This window comes from Saimiri boliviensis, chromosome 3, assembly GCF_048565385.1.
Source record: "Saimiri boliviensis isolate mSaiBol1 chromosome 3, mSaiBol1.pri, whole genome shotgun sequence".
Classification (NCBI taxonomy): Eukaryota; Metazoa; Chordata; class Mammalia; order Primates; family Cebidae; genus Saimiri; species Saimiri boliviensis.
In genome coordinates this window covers 36,033,993-36,060,861 of record NC_133451.1, presented here as the reverse complement: position 1 = coordinate 36,060,861, position 26,869 = coordinate 36,033,993, and the positions used below count along the sequence as shown (strand labels likewise).

At 38.1% G+C, this 26,869-nt stretch overlaps 1 protein-coding gene across 1 annotated transcript in view; it reads right to left on the bottom strand.

The window, feature by feature from the left end:
- Window positions 1–26,869, bottom strand: part of NWD2 (NACHT and WD repeat domain containing 2) — a 203,344-nt gene that overhangs the window by 108,186 nt on the left and 68,289 nt on the right. The window contains exon 2 of the mRNA XM_003927503.4: window positions 7,244–7,332. Coding sequence (XP_003927552.1) covers window positions 7,244–7,332 — 89 coding nt within the window. The remainder of the gene's footprint in view (window positions 1–7,243; window positions 7,333–26,869) is intronic.

The window sequence follows — 26,869 nt, the reverse complement described above, 5'->3', positions numbered from 1 at the left end:
AAAGAAACTGACAATATGGCATTTGTTGAATGTCTTGAGGTAGCCTTACTTGGGTTAAATCTCCTTGGTGTTCTATAACCTTGTACTTGAATACTGGTTTTTCTATAGGTTTGGGAAGTTCTGCTATTATTCCTTGAATACACTTTCTACCCCACTCTGTCTCTGCTTTAAGGCCAATAATTCTTAGAGTTGACCTTTTGAGCCTATTTTCTAGATCTTGCAGGCATGCTTCATTCTTTATTCTTTTTTCTTCTCTGTATATTTTCAAATAGCCTGTCTTCAAGCTCACTAATTCTTCTGCTTGATCAGTTCTGCTGGTGAGAGACTCTGATCCATTCTTCAGCATTTTTCAACTCCAGAATTTCTGCTTGATTCTTTTTAATTATGCCAATTTATTTATTAAGTTTACCTGATAGGATTCCATATTCCTTCTCTGTGTTACTTTGAACTTCTACAAATTTCCCCAAAATGGCTATTTTTAATTCTCTGTCTGAAAGTTCACAATATCCCTGTCTCTCCAGGATTGATCCTTGGTGTCCTACTGAACTCATCTGGGGAGATCATGTTCTCCTGAGATTTGTTGGAGTCTGGGTATTTAAGAGTTAGGTATTTATTTTAGTTTTCATAGTCTGAGCCTGTCAGTACCTGTTGTTCTTGGGAAGGTTTTCCAGGTATTAAAATGGACTTGGGTTTGTTTTCTAGGTTTTTGGTCACTGTAGCTGTATCTGCATTAGGGAGTACCCGAAGCCCAGTAACATGTGGCTCTTGTGCCTTGGTGGGCTTGGATAAAATCTAGAAGAATTCTCTGGATTACCAGGCAGAGACCCTTGCTATCTTCCCTTCCTTTCTCCCAAACAGAGTCCCTCTCTCTGTGCTGAGCTTCTTGGAGCTGGGGGAGGGGTGACACAAGCATCCTTGTGACCACTACCACTGGGACTATGCTGGGTTAGACCTGAAGCCATCACAGCAGTGAGTCCCATCAAGGCCCTTGGTAACACTGCCTAGCTACTGCCTACGTTCACTCAAGGACCTAGGGCTCTACAGCCATGGTGATGCCAGCCAGGCTTATGCCCTTCCCTTTAGGGCAGCAAGTTGTCCCCAGCTCTCGGTAGGTTCAGAGATGTCCTTCATGTGCCAGGGCCTGAAGTTGGAAGCCTTAGAAATCTACCTGATCCTGTCTTCTCCTGTGGCTGAGCTGGCACCTAAGCCATATGACAAAGTCCTTCCCAGTCTTCCCCCGGCTTTCCACGAGAACATGGCCTCCATTACCCTAAGCTCACAGCAAGTACTGCCTGGCTACTGCCAACATTCACTTGAGGCCCAAGGAATCCTTGGTCAGCTTGTAGTGAATGCTTTCAGGTCTGGGACTCTCCCTTCAGGACAATGGGCTCCCCGCTGTCCCAGGGCAGGTCCAGAAATACCATCTCAGAGCCAAGGCCTGGAACTGGGAATGCCAAGAGCCTGCTTAGTGCTCTACCCCACTATGGCCAAGCTGGTACCTGAATTGCCAGACACATTCCCCTTTATTCTTCCCTCTCCTTTTCTAAAGCAGGAATCTCTCCCTATAGCCACCACAGCTGGGAATGTGCTGGGTCATACCTGCAACCAGCACTTCTCTGAGTGTCACCCAAGGTCCATGGCGAGCAGTGCCTGGGTATCACTGCTGATCATTCACTGCTGACTCTTTTGTCAGGAGGTGATGGATCCTGCCAGGACTGGGTCCTTTTTTTATTTTTAAGGCAGCAGGTTGCCTTTTGGCCTAAGGTTTGTATAAAAATGTAATCTGGGAGCTAGGGCCTGGAATGGGGACTCAGAACTCTGCCCAGTGCCTTATCCTACTGTGGTCGAGCTGGTATCCAAGTTGCCAAAGTCTTTACTCTTTCCTCTCCATTACTCAAGTGAAAGGAAGGAGTGTCTCTCCCAGAGATGTCAGCTGTACTGCCTGGGGGTGGGGGAGTGGTGGCACAAGCACTCCCTTGGCCATCCCAGCTGGTATCTTGCTATTTTGCATGCACCCTACGTCCACTGGTTCCGAGCCCAGCCCAGCACCAGGACTTGCCTAGGAGTTGGAGTCCTTGTGGCCTAGACTACCTTTCAAGTTTATTCAGGACCCCAGAAAACTTTAGCCCATGGTGGCAAGGCTTGCTGAAACTCAGTTTCTCATTGCTGGAAGGAGTGATTCCTTTCTGACTAGGCCTAGTCTAAAGGGGCCTCAGTGGGCACCGGCTGATTTCTGCCTAGTGTTGCTTCCTGCTGTGACAGGAGCACTAAATTTCAATGCACAGTCCCACCATCACTGCACTCTCCCTTCACCAAACACACAGATTCTTTCTCTGCACCATGTGGCTGCTGCTGGGGGTTGAGGGAGGGATGGCACTGGGAATCAAAAATCTGTCTTTTCTACCCTATTCAGTGCCTCTTCCAGTGATATGAAGTTAAAACCAGGTACTGGGATCACTCACCTGATTTTTGGTTCTTATGGTATTTTGTGCAGATAATGGTTTTGTTTGGTGTTCCTTCAGGGAGGACAATCAGTGGAAGCTTCTATTTGGTCATCTTGCTCCACCTCTCTTTATTTATACAGTATGAGATTTACGTAGGATGACTCTGGTGGTATTGCATAGAGAAACTCAAGTCGGGTGATGGTGTCAGGCAGTTCTGCTTATACCCACTAAACGCCAAACTGTTCCAGGCCTGGGGACTTAAAAACAATTAAGAACCAGTCTTTTCCTCAAGGACTTGCAATCTACTGCAGGTAAGTAGGAAAATAAACCAATTAGGATGCTTTTTGTTCGTCCCACTTTTGAAGCAGTAAGGGTTAGATCAGGATGGAAAAGAGATGCAAAAGCAAGAGTAGATGGTATCTCTGGGTACAATCACGAGCTCTTTATTTACTGGGTTTGGCACCACCTGCTTTCTCCCCAGTCTGTCTTTATTTTTTTCCAATTTATCCTCTTTGTTCTTGTTTTCTATCCTCTTTTCTGTAGCTAGAGGTCCTTAATAAATACCTGCAAATCAAATAATGTATTATTTAAATACCATGTCTTTTCCTGATGCCCTGGATGTTCTTCGCTCTGTGGGCTTGATGTTCTTTCCACTGAACTGTTTCCATCTCTGAGTAATCAACCTATATCTGTATACATCACATATAGAATTAATTGAAGTTTATATAATCAGAGTCTAGTGTATTTTGATTAACTATCTTAGTTTAAATGAAAAAAATAAGGAAAATACCAAAAAATAGCCTGCCAAACAGGCATATAGATAAAAGGTATATGGACTTGCTTAAAATGTAACTCCATATTCTATTAATTTAATTGAATTAAGATTTAACTAAATGGATTACTATGTGCCAGCTATTTGACTGGCCATTTGGATAAGTTGAATAAGATAATTCCAGGCCTGAGAACTTTCAGCACTTACAGGCAGGTGATGAAAAGTTTGCCTAACCAGATGATGTTTCACTATCTATCCCGCTTACTTTAGTTTTCCCTGATTGCTCTATTTTCCTGCATTGATCATTCCTTTGTATCCTATTCTACTATAGAACCTGAGCAACTCTCTTAATGGTAAGTCATATCGCCATGAGGTCTCATATGATCTTACTTTGATGCCATCTGTAATTATTTCCTTCACTCACCCTTGGCTTCTTTACTGTTCCTTTTTTTTTTTTTTTTTTTTTTTAAGACAGGGTCTCACTCTGTTGTCCAGACTGGAGGGTGGTGGTGTGATTGTTCCTAGAATATTCCAAACACACTCCTACCTCAGACCTTTTCCCTTGTTCCCTATGCCTGAATTCCTCACCCCAACTCCAGACATCTGCATGACTTGCTCCATCACTTTCTGTCAATCTCTGCTCAAATATTGCCTTATCACTGAGTCTTTCTCTGACTACCTGGCATTCCCTATCCCTACTTTCTGTGATTTAAAAAATAGAAGGATTTATTCAATAAAATGCATTTATTACCCCTGGAATCCATATTGTCTGCCTCTCTTAACAATGTTAGAAACTCCTCAGAAGAGGGACTGGTTGGTTTGCTCCTTTACTCCTGGCACTTAGAATGTTGATTGCCATATGGTCAGCACTCAACAAATACTTCTTGAATGAAATTGATGGACTATTGGGAGTTATACACTGAATTTCAGAGAAGCAAAGAGGAGGGTACATGGCTTATCTTGGGAGGTGTGGGAGGGATTAGAGAATGCTTTCTTCCACAAATTATATCTAGGCTGTCTTCATTCATTCATTCATTTTTTTTACATGAGCATTCATTCAACAAATTCTCATGGAATTTTCCAATGTGCCAAGGACTATAAGCCCAGGAATGCAGCTGTTTTGAAATTCTGTAAAAACAGACAAGCCTCTGTTTTTATGGAACTTATAATCTAGTGGGAGAATGACAATAAGTAAGTCAATACATAAACAAGAAAAAGTCCTGATACTGGCACATTCTTGCAAAGAATTAAAACAGTATAATGCAAAAGAGAAGTAATTACTTTAGATTGGGTCACTAGAAAAGCATCTCTAGAGAAGAGGTGTTCTGGTTTTTGGAATTTTCATCCATAAAAACACATGCACATACATGTTTACTGCAGCACTATTCACAATAGCAAAGACTTGGAACCAACACAAATGTCCATCAACGATAGACTGGATAAAGAAAATGTGGCACATATACAACATCGAATACTATGCAGCCATAAAAAGGATGAGCTCATGTCCTTTGCAGGGACCTGGATAAAGCTGAAAACCATCATTCTCAGCAAACTAACAGAGGAACAGAAAACCAAACAGTGCATGTTCCCGCTCATAAGTGGGAGTCGAACAATAAGAATGCATTGACACAGGGAGGGGAACATCACACACTGGGGCCTGTTGGGAGGTAGGGGGCCAGGGGATGGATAGCATTAGGAGAAATACCTATTGTAGATGATGGGTTGATGGGTGCAGCAAACCACCATGGCATGTGTATACCTACGTAAAAAACCTGCATGTTCTGCACATGTATCCTAGAACTTAATAATAACAAAAAGGAAAGCATCTCTAGGAGGGACATTTCAGTGAAGACCTGGGGAACAATAAGAAAGCAGCTGTGTGAAGACAAAGAGAGTGAGTATTCCTGCAAGACAGAACAGCCAGGGTAAAATTCTTAAGTATGAATGGGCTTAAGGTGTTCAGGGATGCAAAAGAAGCCCACAGGGCTGTGTGTCAGTGAGCAATGTGGCACAAATGAGGGCAGATAGGAAGAGTCTTCAGAATGAGTAGAATCCAGCAGGTGAAGCAGGGGAAGAACCAGACTGAAAAGCATCATCGCTGAAGAGAATGGCATGAGCAAAGGCAAGCAAGCATGAAGTAGATTGGTATGTTTGAGTAGCTCTAGGAAACTCATATGTTCTGGGTTCAATGCACAACCAAAGATGGAATCAGGGACACTGTGGGGGTAAACTGGCTGTTCATGATGCATCTGGCACCATGTTTTCTGTTGCAGCTGAGCGAAGAGAACTGCCTCTCTAAAAAATATATCCTCAGGAAGGTACGTATATAATTAACCTACTATAAAAGACTACACTCAAAAAGTGTATTCTTAGAAAATTCAGATATTATGCATGTGAGCTCCTGCTAAGCCTAGAGCTTGGAAGCAAATGTAACCCTGCATATTTTATTTTATTCTAAACACAACCTCAGACATGTAAGCTGTTGCCATTCCTATTTTAGATACTGAACTGAAGGATGGGCAGGTTCAGTCACTCCCAGTACCTGTAGAGAGCTGGGGCTCAGTTCTACGTCTTCCCTGCCCACTGTGGTCTACTCTGTTTTCCAGCATCTCCTCAGCTGATTCAGTACACCTATCTAGAACGATCCTATCAATTTATTCTAAGGACCTTGCCTAGCACAGTTTTCCTTTGCTTGTATCTATCTTTTGTGCCTACCTCTAGTTCAGAAAGTATACTTGTTTCTCTTTCTCTCTCACCTTATCCTAGACAATATCATGATTTGTAGAAGCTGTTTTACAGCTCAAAAACTTCCTCTGCTGACAAAAATGATGCAAAACAAACATAAGACGGGATTAATATGATTTAACACATTTATTCCTCTATGGTAACTGAGTCCCCAAGGAATGTCTAAGCCTTTGGGAATCTTGACATATTGGAAGTTATATAACAATTGGAACCCTGTTATCAGTAGAACCAGATTCCCTAGAGAAGGTAGTGCTGAATTCATGTCAAGGAATTTAATTCAGGTTCACAATTTATCAAGTAAATGGTGACTTATGAGTGATGATTCAATGCGTGTGTCATCATGGCCTGGTGGTGACTGACATTATGCATTGAGATTGAAGCCATTTTGAGACTGTTACTTTATACATCACATGAGAAGGCACCATGAGTATACCAAGATAAAATATTTATCTGGGAGAAAACAAATGAAGGGTGAAATGTTCTTCCACTAACAATGATGCATTTTGCACTTCTGTACCACAAACCTCTATTACATATTCATCACTTGACAATGTAAATGTGTAGTTTAGATAGCACTGGAGAGTTAGGATTCCATCACAAATGAGGCTGAAAAATTCTGACTAAATAATGTTATCTGTTGCAGGAGCCATTTACTTTTTCAACATTTGGATGCCCAAGATACATCCAATGTTTTCAAGCACTTTGCCATTAGATGGAAAAATCAATGTTGTATTAAAATGTTAGGATGTTCATGAACTTTACCAATGACGTGTGCTGTTACTGTCTCTTGAAAGGTTGATATAATTTTTTGGTGGGAGTAAATGGTTTAGCTCTGAAATGCTTAGGAAAAAGGATGTTATACAATGTGAATAAAAAGTTAAAGGTAAAATAGAAGGCAAGGACAGGTTAGGCTGCTGAATAAAAATAGTTTGAAAAAAGTTGGTCATTATTTTTATGTGCAAAACATTTCTAGAAGCCATAGCTTAAACTCAGGTGCTCAACAACTTTCACTTCTTTGAAAATAGTGGATACTGTCAAAAAAGCAAATAAATAGGATTCAAATAAAAAGATAAGCCCATACCAGGAAGGGTCCAAGAAGCATAGCATAAAAGAACTAAACATCAGAAATGACTAAGTACTTTATTTCTGTTTGTCAGTGTTTCTTTTTATCCATGCTTGAAGAAATAAAAATTTTCAGGACCTAAAACTCAAGTTGTGACAATAAACAAACACTAGTTACTTAATTGGATGTAATTGCAAATGAAATTAACACTAGAATTACCTGAAATTCCAATCCATAGTTTTCTCTGCAGAATTCTCTCAGTTTAGGATATACATTTTCTCTTAGTGCCTGTCTTTCTGCTCCTGTATCTGTAGTGGAAAGACAAACACAGACGAAGTGAGTATGACCACACATATATTTCTGGCAAAAAAATGAAAACCTAAAAATAAATACTAACAGTAATATGATCAAGTTGAGGTGCTGTGTTGTGAAATAACAGGATTGATTTCCAAAAACATCTCAGACTATACCATTGCTACCTAGAGTATTCAGATATATTGTGACATTTTACAAAATTTAGCACAGTATAGAAACAAGCATGAAAACCTATCATAGCAGATTCCACCCACTGTAGATTTGATTGCCCAGTGGTTCATAAAGTGACATCTATCACTCTGGGCTTAGGGACCTACTATTATATCAGAGATAGAAACTATCTTACATGTGTCATACCATGTAAACCTTCGAAATAAAAGATATTATCTCCTGTCATTAACAAAATACAAGAAGAAACACAGAACCTGCAACTTGAAGAATCACAAAACATGTATGCATTTAATGTCAAATGTTTTGCATAGAAAGGAATTCCAAAGTCACCGGTGCTGAACAATTCTGCATCAATGATGGTATTGTAAGATTCTAGGAGCCAAGAGGCTGTTCCTTGCCCAGCTACTTCCCGTGAAACATGAGTATACTTTTCAAAAATTAGGTAAATGTGTTATCTTACGAAAAGTACCATTTGCTAAAAGTACCTCAATCCCAGCCATAACTATGAAACATCTGCATACCACATTTATAACAAAGATAACAATTTAAAAGAATTTCCCTGTTATTCTCGAACACATCTGTCCATGAAAATTTAACCATATGCTGTGCTGACCTACTCTATTTTCCTACTGTTCTCAAGCCTATTTTGAGAAGCAAATAACCCATCAGGAAAGTCTGAAATGCAGCTGCAGTCTGGCAGAGTGATAGAAACCAGTGTTTACATGGAAATCAAAGAGTCAGAGAAATATAAGATCTTCTGGATTATCCTGTGATCTAAACAAATAGGGTATTTTCCAGCCTTAGATTCAATATGGTTCTAAGTCCAAATAGAAAGCAGGACACCCACCGGAGGAGCTGCACATTAAAGTGGGGCCCATGCGGTGTTATGGCACTGATGGAGGCAGTTACATCAAGCTTTCACATAATTTATATAATCTTGAGATCAGAATGCCCCTCGTCCCTCCATTTTAAGAGCTGAAAATACTAACTTCACAATAAAGCTGATAATGTTCACTAAATCTCTCTAAAAGCCCTTAGCAGATTTTCAAACCCAAATAACAACAACAACAACAACAAACACTTTAAGAAGAGCTGGTACCATTCCTTTTGAAACTATTCCAAACAATATAGGAAGAAGAAATCTTCACTAACTCATTTTATGAGACCAACATTATCCTGATACCAAAACGTGGCAGAGACACAACCAAAAAAGAAAACTTCAGGCCAATATCCATGATGCACATTGATGTGAAAATCCTCAATAAAATATTGGCAAAAAAGCCACTTTAAAAAGAAACAAATACTGCCAGATTTAGAAGGTAAAAATATATTCAAAAAGGTTAAGAAATTCTGAAAAACAGCATCTAAATCATACAAAAATAATCATGTGATGATATAAGAAACAGAAATTTTTGTATCTTAAAAATGTGTTAACTCATTTCTAGGTACTGAGACTTGAATGTGCAACTGTAAGGAGGATAAGAAAAATATAGTATATATTTTTCTTTTTATTTTCTTTTTTTAAACTTTAACTCTTATTTTAGACACAGGGGTTACATGTGTAGGTTTGTTACCTGGGTATACCGCACCCAGGTAGTGAGTGTAGTACCTGATGGTTTTTCAACTCACACACTCCCCTCCTTCCTCCCGCCACTAGCCATCCACAGTGTCTATTATTCTCATGTTTATGTCCATGTGTGCTCAATGTTTACCTCACATGCAGTATTTGGTTTTCTGTTCCTGCATTAATTAGTTTAAGACTATGGCCTCTAGTTGTGTCCATGTTGTTGCAAAGGACATTGCATTCTTCTTCTTTTTTTTTGGCTGTGTAGTATTCCATGGTGTATATGTACCACATTTTCTTCATTTAATTCACCACTGATAGGCACCTAGGTTGATTCCATGTCTTGGCTATTGTGAACAGTGCAGCAATGAGCATATAAGTGCATGTGTCCTTTTGGTATGATGATCTATTTCTCTTTGGGTATACATCTAGCAATGGGATCGCTGGGTTAAATGGTAGCTCTATTTTACATTCTTTGAGAAATCTCCGAACTTTTCCGGAATGGCTGAGCTAATTTACAATTCCACCAACTGTGTATAATCATTCCCTACTTTCTGCAGTCTTGCCAGCACCTGTTGTTTTTGAACTTTTTAGTAATAGCCATTCTGACTGGTGTGATACTGTATCTCACTGTGGTTTTGGTTTGCATTTCTCTGATGATTAGTGATGATGATCATTTTTTTCATGTTTTTTGGCCACTTGCATGTCTTCTTTTAAGGAGTGTCTGCTCATGTCTTTGTCAATTTGTAGTGGGATTATTTGGTTTTTGCTTGATTTGTTTAAGTTTCTTATAGATTCCGGATATTAGACCCTTGTTGGATGCATAGTTTGTGAATATTTTATTCCATTTTGTAGCTTGTCTGCTTACTCTGTTAATAAATTCTTTTGCTATAGCACATAGTAATTTCTAACATTTAGTGAGTGCTTCCTGCAGGCCAGTAGGGTGCTAAGTACTTCTTTTTGCATTTCTTTGTAACTTCTGACCACAACCCTATGAAATAGGCAACATTATTACCATTTTTTTTAGGCAAAAAACTAAAGGGCAGTGGGGTTAGAAAACTCGCTCAAGAGCATATGGCCACTAAATTAGAAAACTCAGATTTGGATCTGGATCTAGAAAGCCATAGACCATAGTTTGCTCTAACCAAGGAAATACACAACTGTAAAAAGAATCAACCTTTATAATGACCATTGGAATAAATACATGAAATGACTAAATGATGTTAAGGTTCTAAAGCTTATGATACAAAAAAATTTTTGAATTACCCTTGATGGATTCTTTTCTTTCTATAATACACCCTCCAAAAGCCAACATTATCAATAACTTCTCTCACTCTACCATTAAACAAATCCTGAGTTAATCTACTTCTGTCCCTTATGCTACCAGATGCAAGCTGTACTCACCTTTCATCCAGACTCCATCTCCCTGTTTCTATGCTTTCCCCCTTTAGTTCATTCTCCATGGAGCACACAGACTGATTTTTCCAAAATGTAAATCGGATCACATCACCACTTTGTTTAAAACTCCCATCAGCTCTTCACGAACCTTGGAATGAAATGCACACTCCTTACATTGAGTGTTCTCTCTCTCCCTAAGCTCATCTCTTACTACTTTCTTGTTTATGTCCCTGCAGCAGCACTGGCCTTCACTTGATTCCTAGATTGTATTCCAACTCAAGGGCCTTTGCTTGAGCTGTGATGTCATCCTGGAATGCTTAGTCTTGTGATCATCTCATGGCATCTCTTGTCATTCAACTGTCAGCTTTAATGACGCCTCCTCAGAGAGGCCTTCTCTGAGCACTCCACCTATAGAAGTCACTGAATCACCCTCTACCACCTTAATTCTTTGTGGGTTACTCATCATTGTTGTTACCTGTTTATTGTCTGCCTCCCTCACTGAAATTTAAGCTCAAAGGGAAGTGGATCCTTCTTTTGCCTCATTCACGGCTGCATCTCCAATGATTGGAGTCTTGCTCAATTAATAAATGAGTGAATGAAAAAAGCCACATATGCACCAGTGCCAAAAATGAACTACAAGCATGATTTCCCTTCAACAGCCTCCAGAAACAGAAAGGCTTCCTACATTATAAATCATCATTGGGTGGTTTAATAAATTTTGGGAAATGATGGCATTTAGGTAGTTGGTGTCATGAGGTAAATGAATGAACTGAAATCTTTCTTTTCTGGTTTCTGTGTTTGTGACAGAATATCAACTCAGTTATTTTGAGCCTTTCTAAATATGTGAAGAATGCCCATATGCAATGGGCATTCTGTGCTCTTATTTATATTAAAAATTGACTCTGATTTTCCTGTATGTGTATTAATATATAATGATTGATTCTGGAAATGAAAAAGTAATTAGATAGGAATGGATTAATTATGATGAGTGACAGATAAGCTGGCTTAATTAAATAAAAAATTTGATTCATACTAAGAGCAAATCTGGATGGTTCACAACTAAAAACATTAGAATGTCATGGACAGGAAATATTAGCTCACAGAATCTCACACTTTAAAAAGGCTCTCTTTAAACAGTGTAAATCAAAGATGAAGGTTGTCTTAATTTATGTTTTAGACATCGTCGTCACATCTATTTGTATTTGCCCAGTTCCCTAATGCTTTGAAAAGGTGCATTAACACTTTGGCAGTACTAACTATTAGGTATTTAAGGAGCTGCTTTCTGAATGATTCCTTGGTGATTTCAGAGTTAAGGAAGGTCTCTGTGCAGTGTCTGAGTCACCCACAGGAAGTACATTAGTTGGGAGAGAATTAATAATCAACACCATTCTCCTTATATCTTAATTTCCTTCAACAAGGGTTTAGATTAATTCCAAATTTTTATTAAAAATAAAAGAGTGCTAAAAGGACCATGCTAGATTGGAGATTCATACAGCTTCAGCTTCACACAAACTAAAGGCATCAACTTTAGTCATTTTTTTCTTCTTTCCCACAGTTTCACTCTGTTTCCCGGGCTGAAAGTACAGTGGCATGATCTCGGCTCACTGCAACCACCACCACCCACCCAAGTTCAAGCAATTCTCATGCTTCAGCCTCCCTAGTAGCTGGGATTATAGGTTTGCACCGCCATGCCTGCCTAACATTTATATTATTAGTAGAGACAGGGTTTCACCATGTTGGCCAGGCTGGACTCAAACTCCTGACCTCATGTGATCTGCCTACCTTGGCCTCCCAAAGTGCTGGGATTACAGGCATGAGCCAGTGTGCCCAAATTAACTTTCTCCATGTTCTTTGCAGCTCAGAAAATCTGCTTAGAATCCACTATAGATCCTCTGCTAAAATTGTCTTGTTAGCATGGTTTCCAAGGTCTCTGTACATTTGCTCTTACCTGGATTTTCTCTTTACCTACCCTCTTAGTTAATGATTCATATGGACAGCTTCTTTGACTTCTGGGCTTGTGTTTAGGTTAATTTCTTGTTTGGCAGCTCCCCAAGAGCTCCTCTCCATGGCCCTCAGATAATTCCTCTGTACCCATCTAGCCACCTACATTCTTCCTTATTTCAATGTGAGTAAATCTTGTCAATTTTATATCATAAACACTTTAATAATTTGGCCACTTTTTTTGACACTCACCTTCTCTCAACTTTCAAGAAGCAAAAAGTCTATTTGCTTGACCTGTAATCTGTCTCTCACAGAGCTGCCAGCCATAAATGCCAAGACAAAATAAAACAAAAAGTAATTTGATTATTAAAGACCTTGCTGGCATCTGGTGGTCCAGAGGATAAAGGCTCGAATGCTTAGCAAGTGTAAATATATCTTCTAGCTAAGTTCTGTCTTCTACTGCTGATCAACATGTGCCCTCTAAAGCCTGAGTTTTCAGATACCACGTGATCATGAGCTTTGCCCTCACACAAACTGCTTTCCATGCTCTGAAGTTCCTAGCAGATGAAAGATCTCTACAAGAAGAACTACAGAACACTGATGAAAGAAATCACAGATGACACAAACAAATGGAAAAACAGCCCCTGCTCATGGACTGGAAGAATACAAAAACAGCCCCTGCCCATGCTGCCCAAAGCAATCTACAAATTCAACACTATTCCTATCAAACTGCCATGGTCATTTTTCACAGAACTAGAAAAAAACTATTCTAAAATTCATACAGAACTAGAAAAGAGCCTGAATAGCCAAAGCAATCCTAAGCAAAAACAACAAGGCTGGAGGACTCACATTACCTGACTTCAAACTATACTATAAAGCTACAGTAACCCAAACAGCTTTTTGTACCATGGTACAAAAACAGACACATGAACCAACAGAACAGAATAGAGAATGCAGAAATAAAGCTGCACACCTACAGCCATCTGATCTTCAACAAAGCTGACAAAATAGGCAATGTGGGAAAGGACCTTCTATTCAATAAATAGGACTGGGATAGCTATTTAGCCAATGCAGAAGAATGAAACTGGACCCCTATCTTTTACTACATATAAAAATTGATTCAAGATAGATTAATAAAGATTTAAATATAAGATCTTTAACTATAAGAATCCCAAAAGAAAACCTAAGAAAAAACATTCTGGACATTTGCCTTGGGCAAGAATTTATTTAAGTACTCAAAAGCAACTGCAATGAAAACAAAAATTGACAAGTGGGATCTAATGAAATAAAAGATCTCCTGCACAGCATAAGAAACTATCAACAGTATAAAGAGACAACCTGCAGAATGAAAGAAAATATTCACAAACTATGCATCTGAAAAATGTCTAATATCCAGAATCTCTAAGAAGCTTAAACAAATCAACAAGCAAAATACAAATAAGCCTAGTGAAAAAATGGGCAAATGACATGAAGAGGTACCTCTCAAAAGAAGACATACAAATGGCCTAACATGAAAAAAAATTCCACACATCACTAGTCACCAAAGAAATGCAAATCAAAACCACAAAGAGATGCCATCTCACACCAGTCAGGGTGGCTATTATTTCAAAGTCAAAAAACATCAGATGCTGGTAAGGCTGCACTGAAAAGAGAATGCTTACATACTGTTGGTGGGAATGCAAATCAGTTTAGCCACTGTGGAAAGCAGTTTGACAATTTCTCAAAAAATTTAAAAGAGAGCTACTATTTGACCCAGCAATACCATGACTGGGTATATATTCAAAAGAACATAAATCATTCTAACAAAAATACAGATGCAATTGCATTTTCATCACTGCACTATTCACGATAGCAAAGATGTGGAATTAGCCTGGGTGCCTATCAAAGGTATATTGGATAAAGAAAATGTGGCACATATTCACCATGGAATACTATGCAGCCATAAAATATAATAAAATATGTCCTTTGCAGCAACATGGATACAGCTAGATATCATTATTCTATGTGAATCAGCACAGGAATAGAAAACCAAATAGGGTATATTCTCACTTATAAGTGAGAGATAAACATTGGTTACTCATGGATATAAAAATGGCAACAATAGAAACGGGACTTCTGTGGGCGAGGTAGGAAGGGTATTAAGGGTTACAAAACTAACTATTGGGTACTATGCTCAGTAATGGGGTGATGGGATCAATAGTATCACAAACCTCAGCATCAGTAACAAACTTGCCACGTGTCCCCTGAATCCAAAATAAAAGTTGAAATTATTTTAAAAATACACCTGGTAGTCTAGGTATTAACAAACATTTTTTTTCTCTTTTTTTAAATATATGGTTTATTGCGTTTTAGGCAGTGGGGTACATGTGAAGAACATGCAAGATTGTTGCATAGGTACACACATGGCAATGTGGTTTGCTGCCTTCCTCCCCGTCACCTATATCTGGCATTTCTCCCCATGTTATCCCTCCCCAACTCCCCATCCCCTGCCCTCCCCTAGTTCTCCCCAACAGACCCCAGTGTGTGATGCTCCCCTCCCTGTATCCATGTGTTCTCATTGTTCAACACCCACCTGTGAGTGAGAACATGTGCTGTTTGATTTTCTGTTCTTGTGTCAGTTTGCTGAGAATAATGGTTTCCAGGTTCATACATGTCCCTACAAAGGACATGAACTCATTGTTTTTTATGGCTACATAGTATTCCATGGTATACATGTGCCACATTTTCCCTGTCCAGTCTATCATCGATGGGCATGTGGGTTGGTTCCAAGTCTTTGCTATTGTAAACAGTGCTGCAATGAATATTTGTGTGCATGTGTCCTTATAGTAGAACAATTTATAATCCTTTGGATATATAACCAGTAATGGGATTGCTGGGTCAAATGGAATTTCTATTTCTAGGTCCTTGAAGAATTGCCACACTGTCTTCCACAATGGTTGAACTGATTTACACACCCATCAACAGTATAAATGTGTTGCTATTTCTCCACATACTCTCCAGCAACTTTTTTCTCTAGATTTTTTAATGATCACCATTCTAACTGTTGTGAGATGGTATCTCAATGTAGTTTTGATTTGCATTTCTATGACCAGTGATGAGCACTTTTTCATATGTTTGTTGGCCTCATATATGTCTTCTTTTGTAAAGTGTCTGTTCATATCCTTCACCCACTTTTGAATGGGCTTGTTTGTTTTTTTTTATTGTAAATCTGTTTTAGTTCTTTGTAGATTCTGGATATTAGTCCTTTGTCAGATGGGTAGATTGCAAAAATTTTTTCCCATTCTGTTGGTTGCCGATTCACTCTAATGATTGTTACTTTTGCTGTGCAGAAGCTCTGGAGTTTTAATTAGGTACCACTTGTCTATTTTGGCTTTTGTTGCCAATGCTTTTGGTGTTTCATTCATGAAGTCCTTGCCTATGCCTATGTCCTGGATGGTTTTGCCTAGGTTTTCTTCTAGGGTTTTTATGATGTTAGTTCTTGTGTTTAAGTCTTTAATCTATCTGGAGTTAATTTTAGTGTAAGGTGTCAGGAAGGGGTCCAGTTTCTGTTCTGCACATGGCTAGCCAGTTTTCCCCAACACCATTTATTAAACAAGGAATCCTTTCCCCATTGCTTGTTTTTGTGAGGTTTGTCAAAGATCAGATGGTTGTAGATATGTGGCATTGCCCCCCAGGCCTCTGTTCTGTTCCATTGGTCTAAATCTCTGTTTTTCTTTTAATGCTTGAGTTAAAAGAATAGTATCTTTGTAAAAGTATGATGTGTTAAATTGATAAATATCGTATTTAAGAATTTTCAAAAATATTTCCAAATGAAATGCTTCTATCATTATAATTATGTCAGTGATACATAAATTATCATTTGTCTAATTTAGCTTAAGAAGGAGCTCCTATCTATTGTCTCCAGTTTGCTGACTTCTACCCTTCTGAGTACCAATCAATGGCAGCACAGTTTGTGAACTACTGATATAGAGAGGCTTGGTTTTTCTGGTGCTCTCCTCGGCTCTATTTAACATCCCGTATTGGAATGTATTGGAACTTACTGTAATTATTACTTTCAGTTTGTCTCTCCCTGTTCACTGAATTCATGGAAGGCAGGGACTTTCTCATACATTCTTACATCTTAGAAATTAGAGCAGATCCCAGAGCACAATTAGTACTCAACAAATGAATGAGTGAGTCAATGGTATTATAATAAAAACATTAACTAAACCAAACTAAAAAATTCACATGTCCTCCTAAAGTGAACATAAATCCAAATTTAATGTCACTTTCAAGTAGTAGTTGACTATGTTGACAGCATTAACCATCATGTGTGAGTTTGAAGTGACATTACAAAATACATGTTAGAGTATGGCATTGTCAGGTGCTTAGTGGATCTTCTTCCCAATAAGAAATAATCAAACTTGAGAAAATTGTCAAAACAATCACTTTAAAACTCTATCAACCAGCCAAAGACCAAAGGCAGGAAACAAATGGAGAAATGATTATTCATGAATAATCACTAAATTTTGGGTAAGAACAGTAGAAGTCTACAGGCATTCTTCCCTTCTCCTTTATGGCTGAACCAGAACTCCATACCACAGCTCAAAGAAAGTCAAGCTATGACCATTAACAACATTGCCAGAGAAGTCTCACTTTATTAGGAGCTGAACTTGTATAAAACTCCATGCCTACCAGTATTGTTAGTAGCAGTAGTGGTCTCAGAAGTAGATAAATGTGTAAACCCAGTGGCTCAGCTAGCCTATGGCTTCATCCAAATGTAACAAGGATATCAAGGAAATAAATAGCCATTGAGGGCCTGAATAAGCTCTCCACAAATTCCTGTGGTGGGAAGGCTATGCACAAACTTAAGAAAGACTGAAAGCTATTCACATATTCCTGGCTGACTCTTAGCCTGTTTACATAAGGAGCTGAAACATGAAAAGACCTGGTAGAAAGTAGAAGCTGTAATAGATTTAAATACGGCCTAAACTTTGAATGTGTTCCCCAGACCATACAGATCCACAGTTAGAATAAAAGCCTTACTGGATTGAGGCATTTGAGAAGAAATTTTGATAAATCACTGACAAATATTAAACTACACAGACAAAAGGGTAACCCATAAGAAGTCAGGCTTAAAAACAGAAATGAAAAATTACAGTAATTAAATAACTGTGAAGAGACATCAACAGCACACATTATGGGGAATAAATTCCACAGATTTAGTCCAGATAAGTTACCAACCAAAAAGCATTAAAAGAAACAAATGAAAAAACATCACTCAGAGGTGAAAAATCAGGATCTAGGGTTGTCATATTACTTAAAATGTCCAATTTTCAAGAAAGATTTAAGAAAGAAATAGAGAAGAGAAAAATGTAACACAGAAAAAATGTCAACAGAAATTGTCTGAGTGAGTTCTCATGTTATATTTAGCTAATGAAAACTTGAAAGTAGCTATTATAATCAAGGAAATTAAGTTAACCATGTTTAAAGAACATGGAAAATGAACTGAGCCCCAAGACACCTGCAGAACATCAACATTTAAACTAGTATATATGTAAAGTGAGTCCCAGAAGGAGAAGGTAAAGAGAAAGGAATACAACTTAAATAAATAATCTTGAAAATGTCCCAATTTTAAGACATTAGTCTACGCATCCAAGAAGTTCAAGAACCCAACTAGGATAAACACAAATAATCTGCACTTAGACACATATAGTCAAACTGTTAAAACAAAAGATAAAGAGAAAATCTTGACACCAAGAGATAAACAAATTATCACATACATGGGAACAACATTACAATTAATAGCTGACTTCTCATCAGAAGGAGTAGAAGCCAGAAGGCAACAGAACAATATAGTCTGAAAAAGGTACTGATAAAAAGAATCAACCAATCATTCCATATAAAAAAAATGATTTTTTTTCAAAAGCAAAATACTTATGCTAACAAATTTGAAAAGACTGAGAAAAGCTGATACTAGCAGATCTCCATTATAGACTATACTAAAGAAATTCTTTGAAGCTTAAAGGAAATGACATTAGACAGGAAAATTTATCCATACAAAGAAATAAAGTGTACTGAAAAAGGTAAATATGTAAGTATGTATAAAAGACTGTGTAATTATATCTTTTTCTTTCTACATTTAGTGATAATACATAAGATTGTAAAAACCAATAACACTGTATCTTTGGGTTTTAATGTACGCATAATACATATATGACAATAATAAAACAAAGGAGACAGAAGAAAAGTAGAACTGTACCAGTGCCAAGTATTTTTGCTTTAACAAAATTTAGTATTCATCTAAAGTGTGACAAATTAAGAAATAGTTTGTAATCCCCAGAGCACCAAGAACATAATCTGTAAAATAAATATAATTAAAATGATATACTAAAATATCTATTTAACAAAGAAGAGAGTCAAGTGGGAACAAATGAAGGAAACCAACATAGAAAATAGCAAATGGCAGAAATAAATCCAAGCTATCAATAAATACTTTAAATAAAAATAGAATAATTATTCAAATGGAAAGAAGAAATTGCCAGACTAGATAACAAAACAATATCCAACTGAATATAAGAGACACACTTTAGATCCCAAAACACAAACAGGTTGAAAGTAGAAGGATAGAAAATATAACATGTAGTAAACCAAAAGCAGGTCAGACAAAATAGGCTTTAAGAAATATTACTAGAGGGAAAAAACCATAGCAATTATAAATGTATACACAGTCATAAACAATACTCTAAAATACATAAGGGAAAAGCTGGCAGAATTAAAAGAAGAAATAGATATTCCAACAGCTGATGACTCCAATCCTATTCTCAAAAATTGATGAAATAACTAAATAGAAAATCAAAAGGGGGGTAGAAGACTTGCACACCACCATCAAGCAATTTGACCTGGCATTTATAGAATAATCCACCCCAAGAGGGCAGAAGGCCATTCTTTCCTGGTGCTCATGAACATTTCCCATGATAGGTCATATGCTAGACTAGAATATGCTAGTAATTTAGCTTTAACATTATTGAGTTAGTATTCATCTAAAATGTGATAAGAACACTTTGTAATCCCCAGAGTACTAAAAAATATAACCTGAAAAATAAACATAATTAAAATGATATACTAAAATATCTATTTAACAAAGAAGAGAGTCAAGTGGGAACAAATGAAGAAAACCAACATAAGATACGTAGAAAATAGCAAAATGGCAGAAATAAATCCATGCTATCAATAAGTATTTCAAATAAAAATAGAATATTCAAATGGAAAGAAGGAATTGCCAGACTAGATAACAAAACAATATCCAACTTAATATGAGACACACTTTAGATCTAAAAGCAAGCCTCATAAGTTTAACTGCAATCATAATACATATGATCTATAACTACAACGGAATTAAGTTAGAAATCAACAACATTCATTTTGGGAAGCTTCTAGATATTTGGAAATTGAATAACATACTCTAATATACAAATATTCTAATATATTTATAAATATTTGATGTTATTACTCATGTATAAAAATGCACAAAGGAAAACAAAATGTCTTGAAATAAAATAAAAGCACATGTTAAAAGCTATGAAATGCAGCTAAAGCAATGGTTAGAATGAAATCTATATCTTTGAACACCTGTAACACAAAAAGTTAAAATCAGCAAATTAAAATTCCACCTTAAGAAACTAGAAAATTTAAACAAACTGAATCCAAAACAAACTTAAGGAAGGAAATAAGGGTTATAGTATAAATCAATGAAACAATAAAAGGAAACTCAGAGAAAAATCAGTAAAGTAAAAAGTTGGTTTTTTGAAAGATCAGTAAAATTATTAACTGTCAGCTAGGCTGACCAAGACAAAAATGAAGGAAACCAAGCCATCAAAATCAGGAATGAAACAGAAGCTACCACTACTGATCCTACAAAAGTTAAAAAATTTTAGGGTATACTATACCTTATTGTGAACAACTTTATTTCTAATACATAAGGGAAGACATACATCATTCTCAGCAAACTGACACAAGAACAGAAAACCAAATAACTTAGATGAACAAATTCCTAGGAACACACATATTAGTAAAGCTGACTCAGGAAGAAAGATAATATGAATATATCTGTAATAAGTAAAATCACTTAGTTACTAAAATCTCTCCATAAAGAAAATCTCAGGCCCAGAGTATATAACTGGTAAATTATATAAATATTTAAAGACAAAATTAATTATCTGCAAACCTTTCAGAAAATAAGGAATATGCAACTCATTCTATAAGTCTATATTATCTGACACCCAAAACCAGACAGACATAAAAAAAAAAACCACAAAAAAAACTCCTAACCAATATATCCTTCATGAATATACATGCAAAGTCCTTAAACTATTAGTAAACTAAGTCTAGCTGCATACATACTATAATCAAGTGGGATTTATTGCAGAAATACAATGTTACTTTAATGTTTGTAAATCAATTAATAGAATATACCATACTAATAGAAGAAAGAACATAATTATATGATTGCTCAATGAATGCAGAAAAAGCATTCAATGAAATCAAATACCTTTTCAGGATAAAAACTCAGCAACAACTGGACACAGTGGCTCACGTCTGTAATCTCAGCACTTGGCGAGGCCAAGGTGGGCAGAGTACAAGGTCAGGAGACTGAGACCATCCTGGCTAACACAGTGAAATCTCATCTCTACTGAAAATACAAGAATAGCTGAGTGAGGTGGTAGGTGCCTGTAATCCCAGCTACTTGGGAGGCTGAGGTAGGAGAATCACTTGAACCCATAGGCAGAAGTTGTAGTGAGCTGAGATTGCACCACTTATCTCCAGCCTGGGTGACAGAGCCAGACTCCATCTTAACAACAACAACAACAACAACAACAACAACAACAACAACAACAAAAACTCAGCAACAAAGAATAGAAAGGAACTTCCTCAACTTGATAAATAGCATCTTCAAAAATTCCCACAGCTAGCACCATACTTCAAGATGTGAGGCAATATTTTCCACTTACGACTAAGAACACCTCCTCAAAACTTCTATTCAATATTTTACTGGAGGTTCTGGTCAGCGTAATAAAGAAAAAAACAAATTTAGTTTTTCCTATAAATTTATCCAAAACTTAGAAGTTTTCAGTAAAAATTCACTGTTATTTTTAAACCTGAATACATTTTAGGGAAAAAGGGGCAAGTTCTAAAAGATAATGTTATATTTCCATTTCTAGTACTTCTGAGGAAAATAAATTTGCACAAACATCACACCAAAACCAATGGAAATTTTGCACAAATTATTTAAAAATCTATCTTTTTTAATGTCTTGCATAGCTAGAATAAAAACGAAACAATACGCAAACAGGCCAAAGGCACGGTGAAAGCAGAAATCTTGGAAATAATGGAAATAAGAGATGTGAGGACAGCTTTAGATTATATTCTATTAAATCCTAGTGACTTTTAAGAATCATTTTGTCATTTGTAGGTGCATAATAGATAGGAGACAAAGCATCAGGCCCTACTCAATGTGATAATGGGATGGGATAATAACAGGTTTCTTTTTTTTTTCTTGCTTTTTAAAATTTTTGCAATCTACCCATCTGACAAAGGCCTAATATCCAGAATCTACAAAGAACTAAAGCAGATTTACAAGAAAAAACAAACAAACCCATTCAAAAGTGGGTGAAAGATAGGAACAGACACTTTTCAAAAGAAGGTATTTATGAGGCCAATAAACATATTAAAAAATGTTCATCATCACTGGTCATCAGAGAAATGCAAATCAAAACCACATTGAGATACCATCTCACACCAGTTAGAATGGCAATCATTAAAAAATCAGGAGACAACAGATGCTGGAGAGGATGTGGAGAAAAAGGAAGACTTTTACACTGTTGGTGGAAGTATAAATTAGTTCAACCATTGTGGAAGACAGTGTGGCAATTCCTCAAGGATCTATAAATAGAAATTCCCTTTGACCCAGCAATCCCATTACTGGATATATACCCAAAGAATTATAAGTCATTCTATTATAAAGATACATTCACATGTATGTTCATTGCAGCACTCTTTACAATAGCAAAGACCTGGAACCAACCCAAATGCCCATCAATGATAGACTGGACAGGGAAAATGTGGCACATATACACCATGGAATACTACACAGCCATAAAAAAGGATGAGTTCATGTTCTTTGTAGGGACCTGAATAAATCTGAAAACCCATCATTCTCAGCAAACTGACACAAGAACAGAAAACCAAATACCACATGTTCTTGCTCATAGGTGGGTGTTGAACAATGAGAACACACATAAGCACAGGGAGGGGATCATCACACACTGGAATCTGTGGGGTCTGTTGGAGGGGGTGCTAAGGGGGTGACAGCAGGGGGTGGAGAGTTTGGGGAGGGATAACATGGTGAGAAATGCCAGATATAGGTGACGAGGGGATGGAGGCAGCAAACCACCTTGCCATGTATGTACCTATGCAACAATCCTGCAAGATCTGCACATGTACCCCAGAACCTACAGTACAATTAAAAAAAAAAAAACAAAGAAAAAGAAAAAAAATTAACAGTTTTCTAAGAGTAAAAGATGCAAAGGCTGTCACTCTAAAGAGGTGTATTTTCAGTGTGGCAGTGAACTAGAAATAAATCTTTGCCAGCTAGAAAACTTGAGAGACGTTATCAAGATAGCTGAGTAGTATGGGATGCTTCCTCCACACAAAAAGAAAAAAGCAGCAAGCAGATAACTACATGGCAAACTGCATACAGAATATATGGGAAAACAATAGAATACAGTAAAGAAGTGATAGAGGCACCTCTGAGGCACTGGAACTTGGGAAGGCAGCATAGAGAAGGAAGTGAAGAGCCCTGGGATTGGTTCAAAGCCAAGAGAGACTCTCCATTGTGAGAAAAGGCTGGAGATCCCTAGCAGTCCACATTCCTACCACAGACACCTGCAATTCTAGCTGCAAGTGAGCCCTATAGTATTCACAGGTCTTGAGACTAGTGTAGGGAGTTCCCACCTCCTCCCAGCCATTCTCTGGAACCCAGCCTACTGCATTTTGAGAACAGAGCCACTGCTAAAATGTACCCTGCCCAGAAGCCCCAGAGGCCCTGCATCTCTGCATTTCTGAGGTCTTATCATCATCTCATCCAGAAGGCTACAGGGCTGTGATGTGAACTCAGCACCTGAGGCAATGCAGTGGCCTGATCCCCAGGGAACAGGTGATATAGTACATCAGGGAGGCCATCTTCAAGAGAGAGGGAGCCAAAGCATGTGCTGCCCAGAGTTTGAGAGCTGATGGCCTAATGACCAGCAGAACCGCTACATACCCATGTACACTTCCCAAAGGCCCTAGGACTGGCCTGCCTGGGGCTTGTGGCCAGTGACAGTGGCCTTCTATAGTGGTGGAGCTGCTGCAATGTCTGCAGGGCCTTCTCCAGCAGGGACTCAAGGACTGGTTGCCCAGGGTCTGCAGTTACCTGTGATCCTGCCCACTCCAGTAGCAGTGCTGTGATACATGTGATACACTCGTGCCCTGCGGGGTCCCCAGGACTGTCCTACCAAGGGTCTGCCAGTGCTAGCAACTCTGCCTACTTCAGCAGCAGAGCTCCTGTGCTCTCTCTTGCAATCCCCCAGCTGAGGGCCTGAGGACTGTCATATCTGCCGCCACTGATGGCACTTCCCACTACAGAAGTGGAGCTGCCATGTGCCCCCATCAGGGGCCCAAGGACTGGCACACATAGGAACCAATACCATCAGTGAAACTACCTGTCTAGTGGAGAAGCCAGTGTGCTTGCATTTCCCTTAGAAGGCTGAGGACCAGCTTGCTGGGCCCTTCCATTGCCTTTGACTTTCACCACTCCAGTAGCAAGGCTATTGAGAGCCTACATCCCCATCTAGGGACCTGAGGACTGGCTCACCTGAGAACTGCTGCCACTGGTGACCTACCAATCCAGTAGTGAAAACACTGCACGTCCCCTCCCCAGGGTCTCCAAAACTACCTTGCTGCCCAGGACTGCCACTGCTAGCTACCAAATTCTCCAGCTGGGAAATTGCTATGTACCTGTGCATGCTCCCCAGGGGACCAAGGTCTGGTTTACCTGGGGCCTACTGCTGCCACTAATGACTACTGTCCTGACCAGCATACTGCTACAGTGCTCCCAAACCAGCCTGTCTGGTGGCTCTAGGCCTCAGCAAAGCTGCCTCCACAAACACCCACAATCTAAGCCACTAAAACACTCATAGGCACTGCTGATACTGATTACAGCTGAAGAAACACATGAAAACTACACTACTGTGCCCACCCAGAACCAAAGTCAAAGTACCCTACTCAATTGACACATCTCCAGGAAAATGTCTTTCTTTTTTTTTTTTATTATTTTTATTTTTTATTTTTTTAATTGCATTTTAGGTTTTGGGGTACATGTGATGAACATGCAAGATTGTTGCATAGGTACACACATGGCAGTGTGGTTTGCTGCCTTCCGTCCCCTCACCTGTATCTGTCATTTCTCCCCATGCTATCTCTTCCCACCTCCCCACCCCTCCGCCCCTCCCCCATTTCCCCCCAACAGACCCCAGTGTGTAGTGCTCCCCTCCCTGTGTCCATGTGTTCTGATTGTTCAACACCCGCCTATGAGTGAGAATATACGGTGTTTGATTTTCTGCTCGTGTCAGTTTGCTGAGAATGATGGTTTCCAGGTTCATCCCTGTCCCTACAAAGGACGTGAACTCATCGTTTTTGATGGCTGCGTAATATTCCATGGTATATATGTACCACATTTTCCCTATCCAGTCTATCATCGTTGGGCATTTGGGTTGGTTCCAGGTCTTTGCTATTGTAAACAGTGCTGCAATGAACATTCGTGTGCACGTGTCCTTGTAGTAGAATGATTTATAATCCTTTGGATATATACCCAGTAATGGGATTGCTGGGTCAAATGGGATTTCTATTTTTAGGTCCTTGAGGAATCGCCACACTGTCTTCCACAATGGTTGAATTAATTTACATTCCCACCAACAGTGTAAAAGTGTTCCTATTTCTCCACATCCTCTCCAGCATCTGTTGTTTCTCGATTTTTTAATGATTGCCATTCTAACTGGTGTGAAGACTTAAACATCAGACCTAATACCATAAAAACCTTAGAAGAAAATCTAGGCAAAACCATTCAGGACATAGGTGTAGGCAAGGACTTCATGACCAAAACGCCAAAAGCAATGGCAACAAAAGCCAAAATAGACAAATGGGACCTAATCAAACTCCACAGCTTCTGCACGGCAAAAGAAACAGTCAGTAGAGTGAATCGGCAACCAACAGAATGGGAAAAAATTTTTGCAGCCTACCCATCTGACAAGAGGCTGATATCCAGAATTTACAAAGAACTAAAGCAGATCTACAAGAAAAAAACAAACAAGCCCATTCAAAAATGGGCGAAGGATATGAACAGATACTTTACAAAAGAAGACATACAGGAGGCCAACAAACATATGAAAAAATGCTCATCATCACTGGTCATCAGAGAAATGCAAATCAAAACCACATTGAAAATGTCTTTCTTCATGAAAGCTATGCCATAAAATTAGAAGAAGTGACTGTTCTACCAGATGTGCAGACATCAACATAGGAACACAAAAAACATGGAAACATAACACCTTAAAGGATCAAAATAATTTATTAGTAATACATCCCAAAGCAAAGGAAAATGATAACACCTTAAAAGAAATTCAAAATAATGACCCGAGGGAACTCAGAAAGATATAAGAGAATATAGAGAGATGAGTCATCAAAATCAGAAAAACAATTCATAATCTTAATGAGAAATTCAATACATAGATATCACAGAAAAGGACCAAATTGGAAACTAAAGAATTCAATAATTTTTTTTTTAAATTAAGAGCTTCAACAATAGACTAGATCATAAGAAGAAAAAATTTCTGAACTTGGAGGCAAGTCTTTTGACAAAATCCAGTCAGATAAAAAGAAAAATAATAAAGAAAGCCCACAAGACTTACAAGACATAATTAAGTAAACAAATATTTTCATTATGGAATTTTCAGAAAAGGAAGAGATGGGGAAAGGAATAGAAAACACATTTAATAAAATAATTGCTAAAACTTCCAAGTTTGGGGAAGAAATATGGATATTCAGATACAGGAAACTAAAAAATACCCAAATGGATTAAACCTCATAGATCCTCTCTAAGAAACATTAAACATTACAGTCAAAAGTCAAAGAGAAAGTGAGAATTATAAAAACTGCAAGAGAAAAGCATCAAGTCGATATACTGAAATCCCCTTCAGATTAATAGCAGATTTCTCAGCTAAAACCTAACAGGCATGGAGAGAATGGGATGATATATTCAAAGTGCTGAAAGATAAAGAAAAAAAAACTGCCAGCAAAGATAAGAGTACTCAACAGAATTATCCTTCAGAAATCAAGGAGGAAAAATGTCTTTCCCAGACCAGCAAAACTGTGGGAATTTA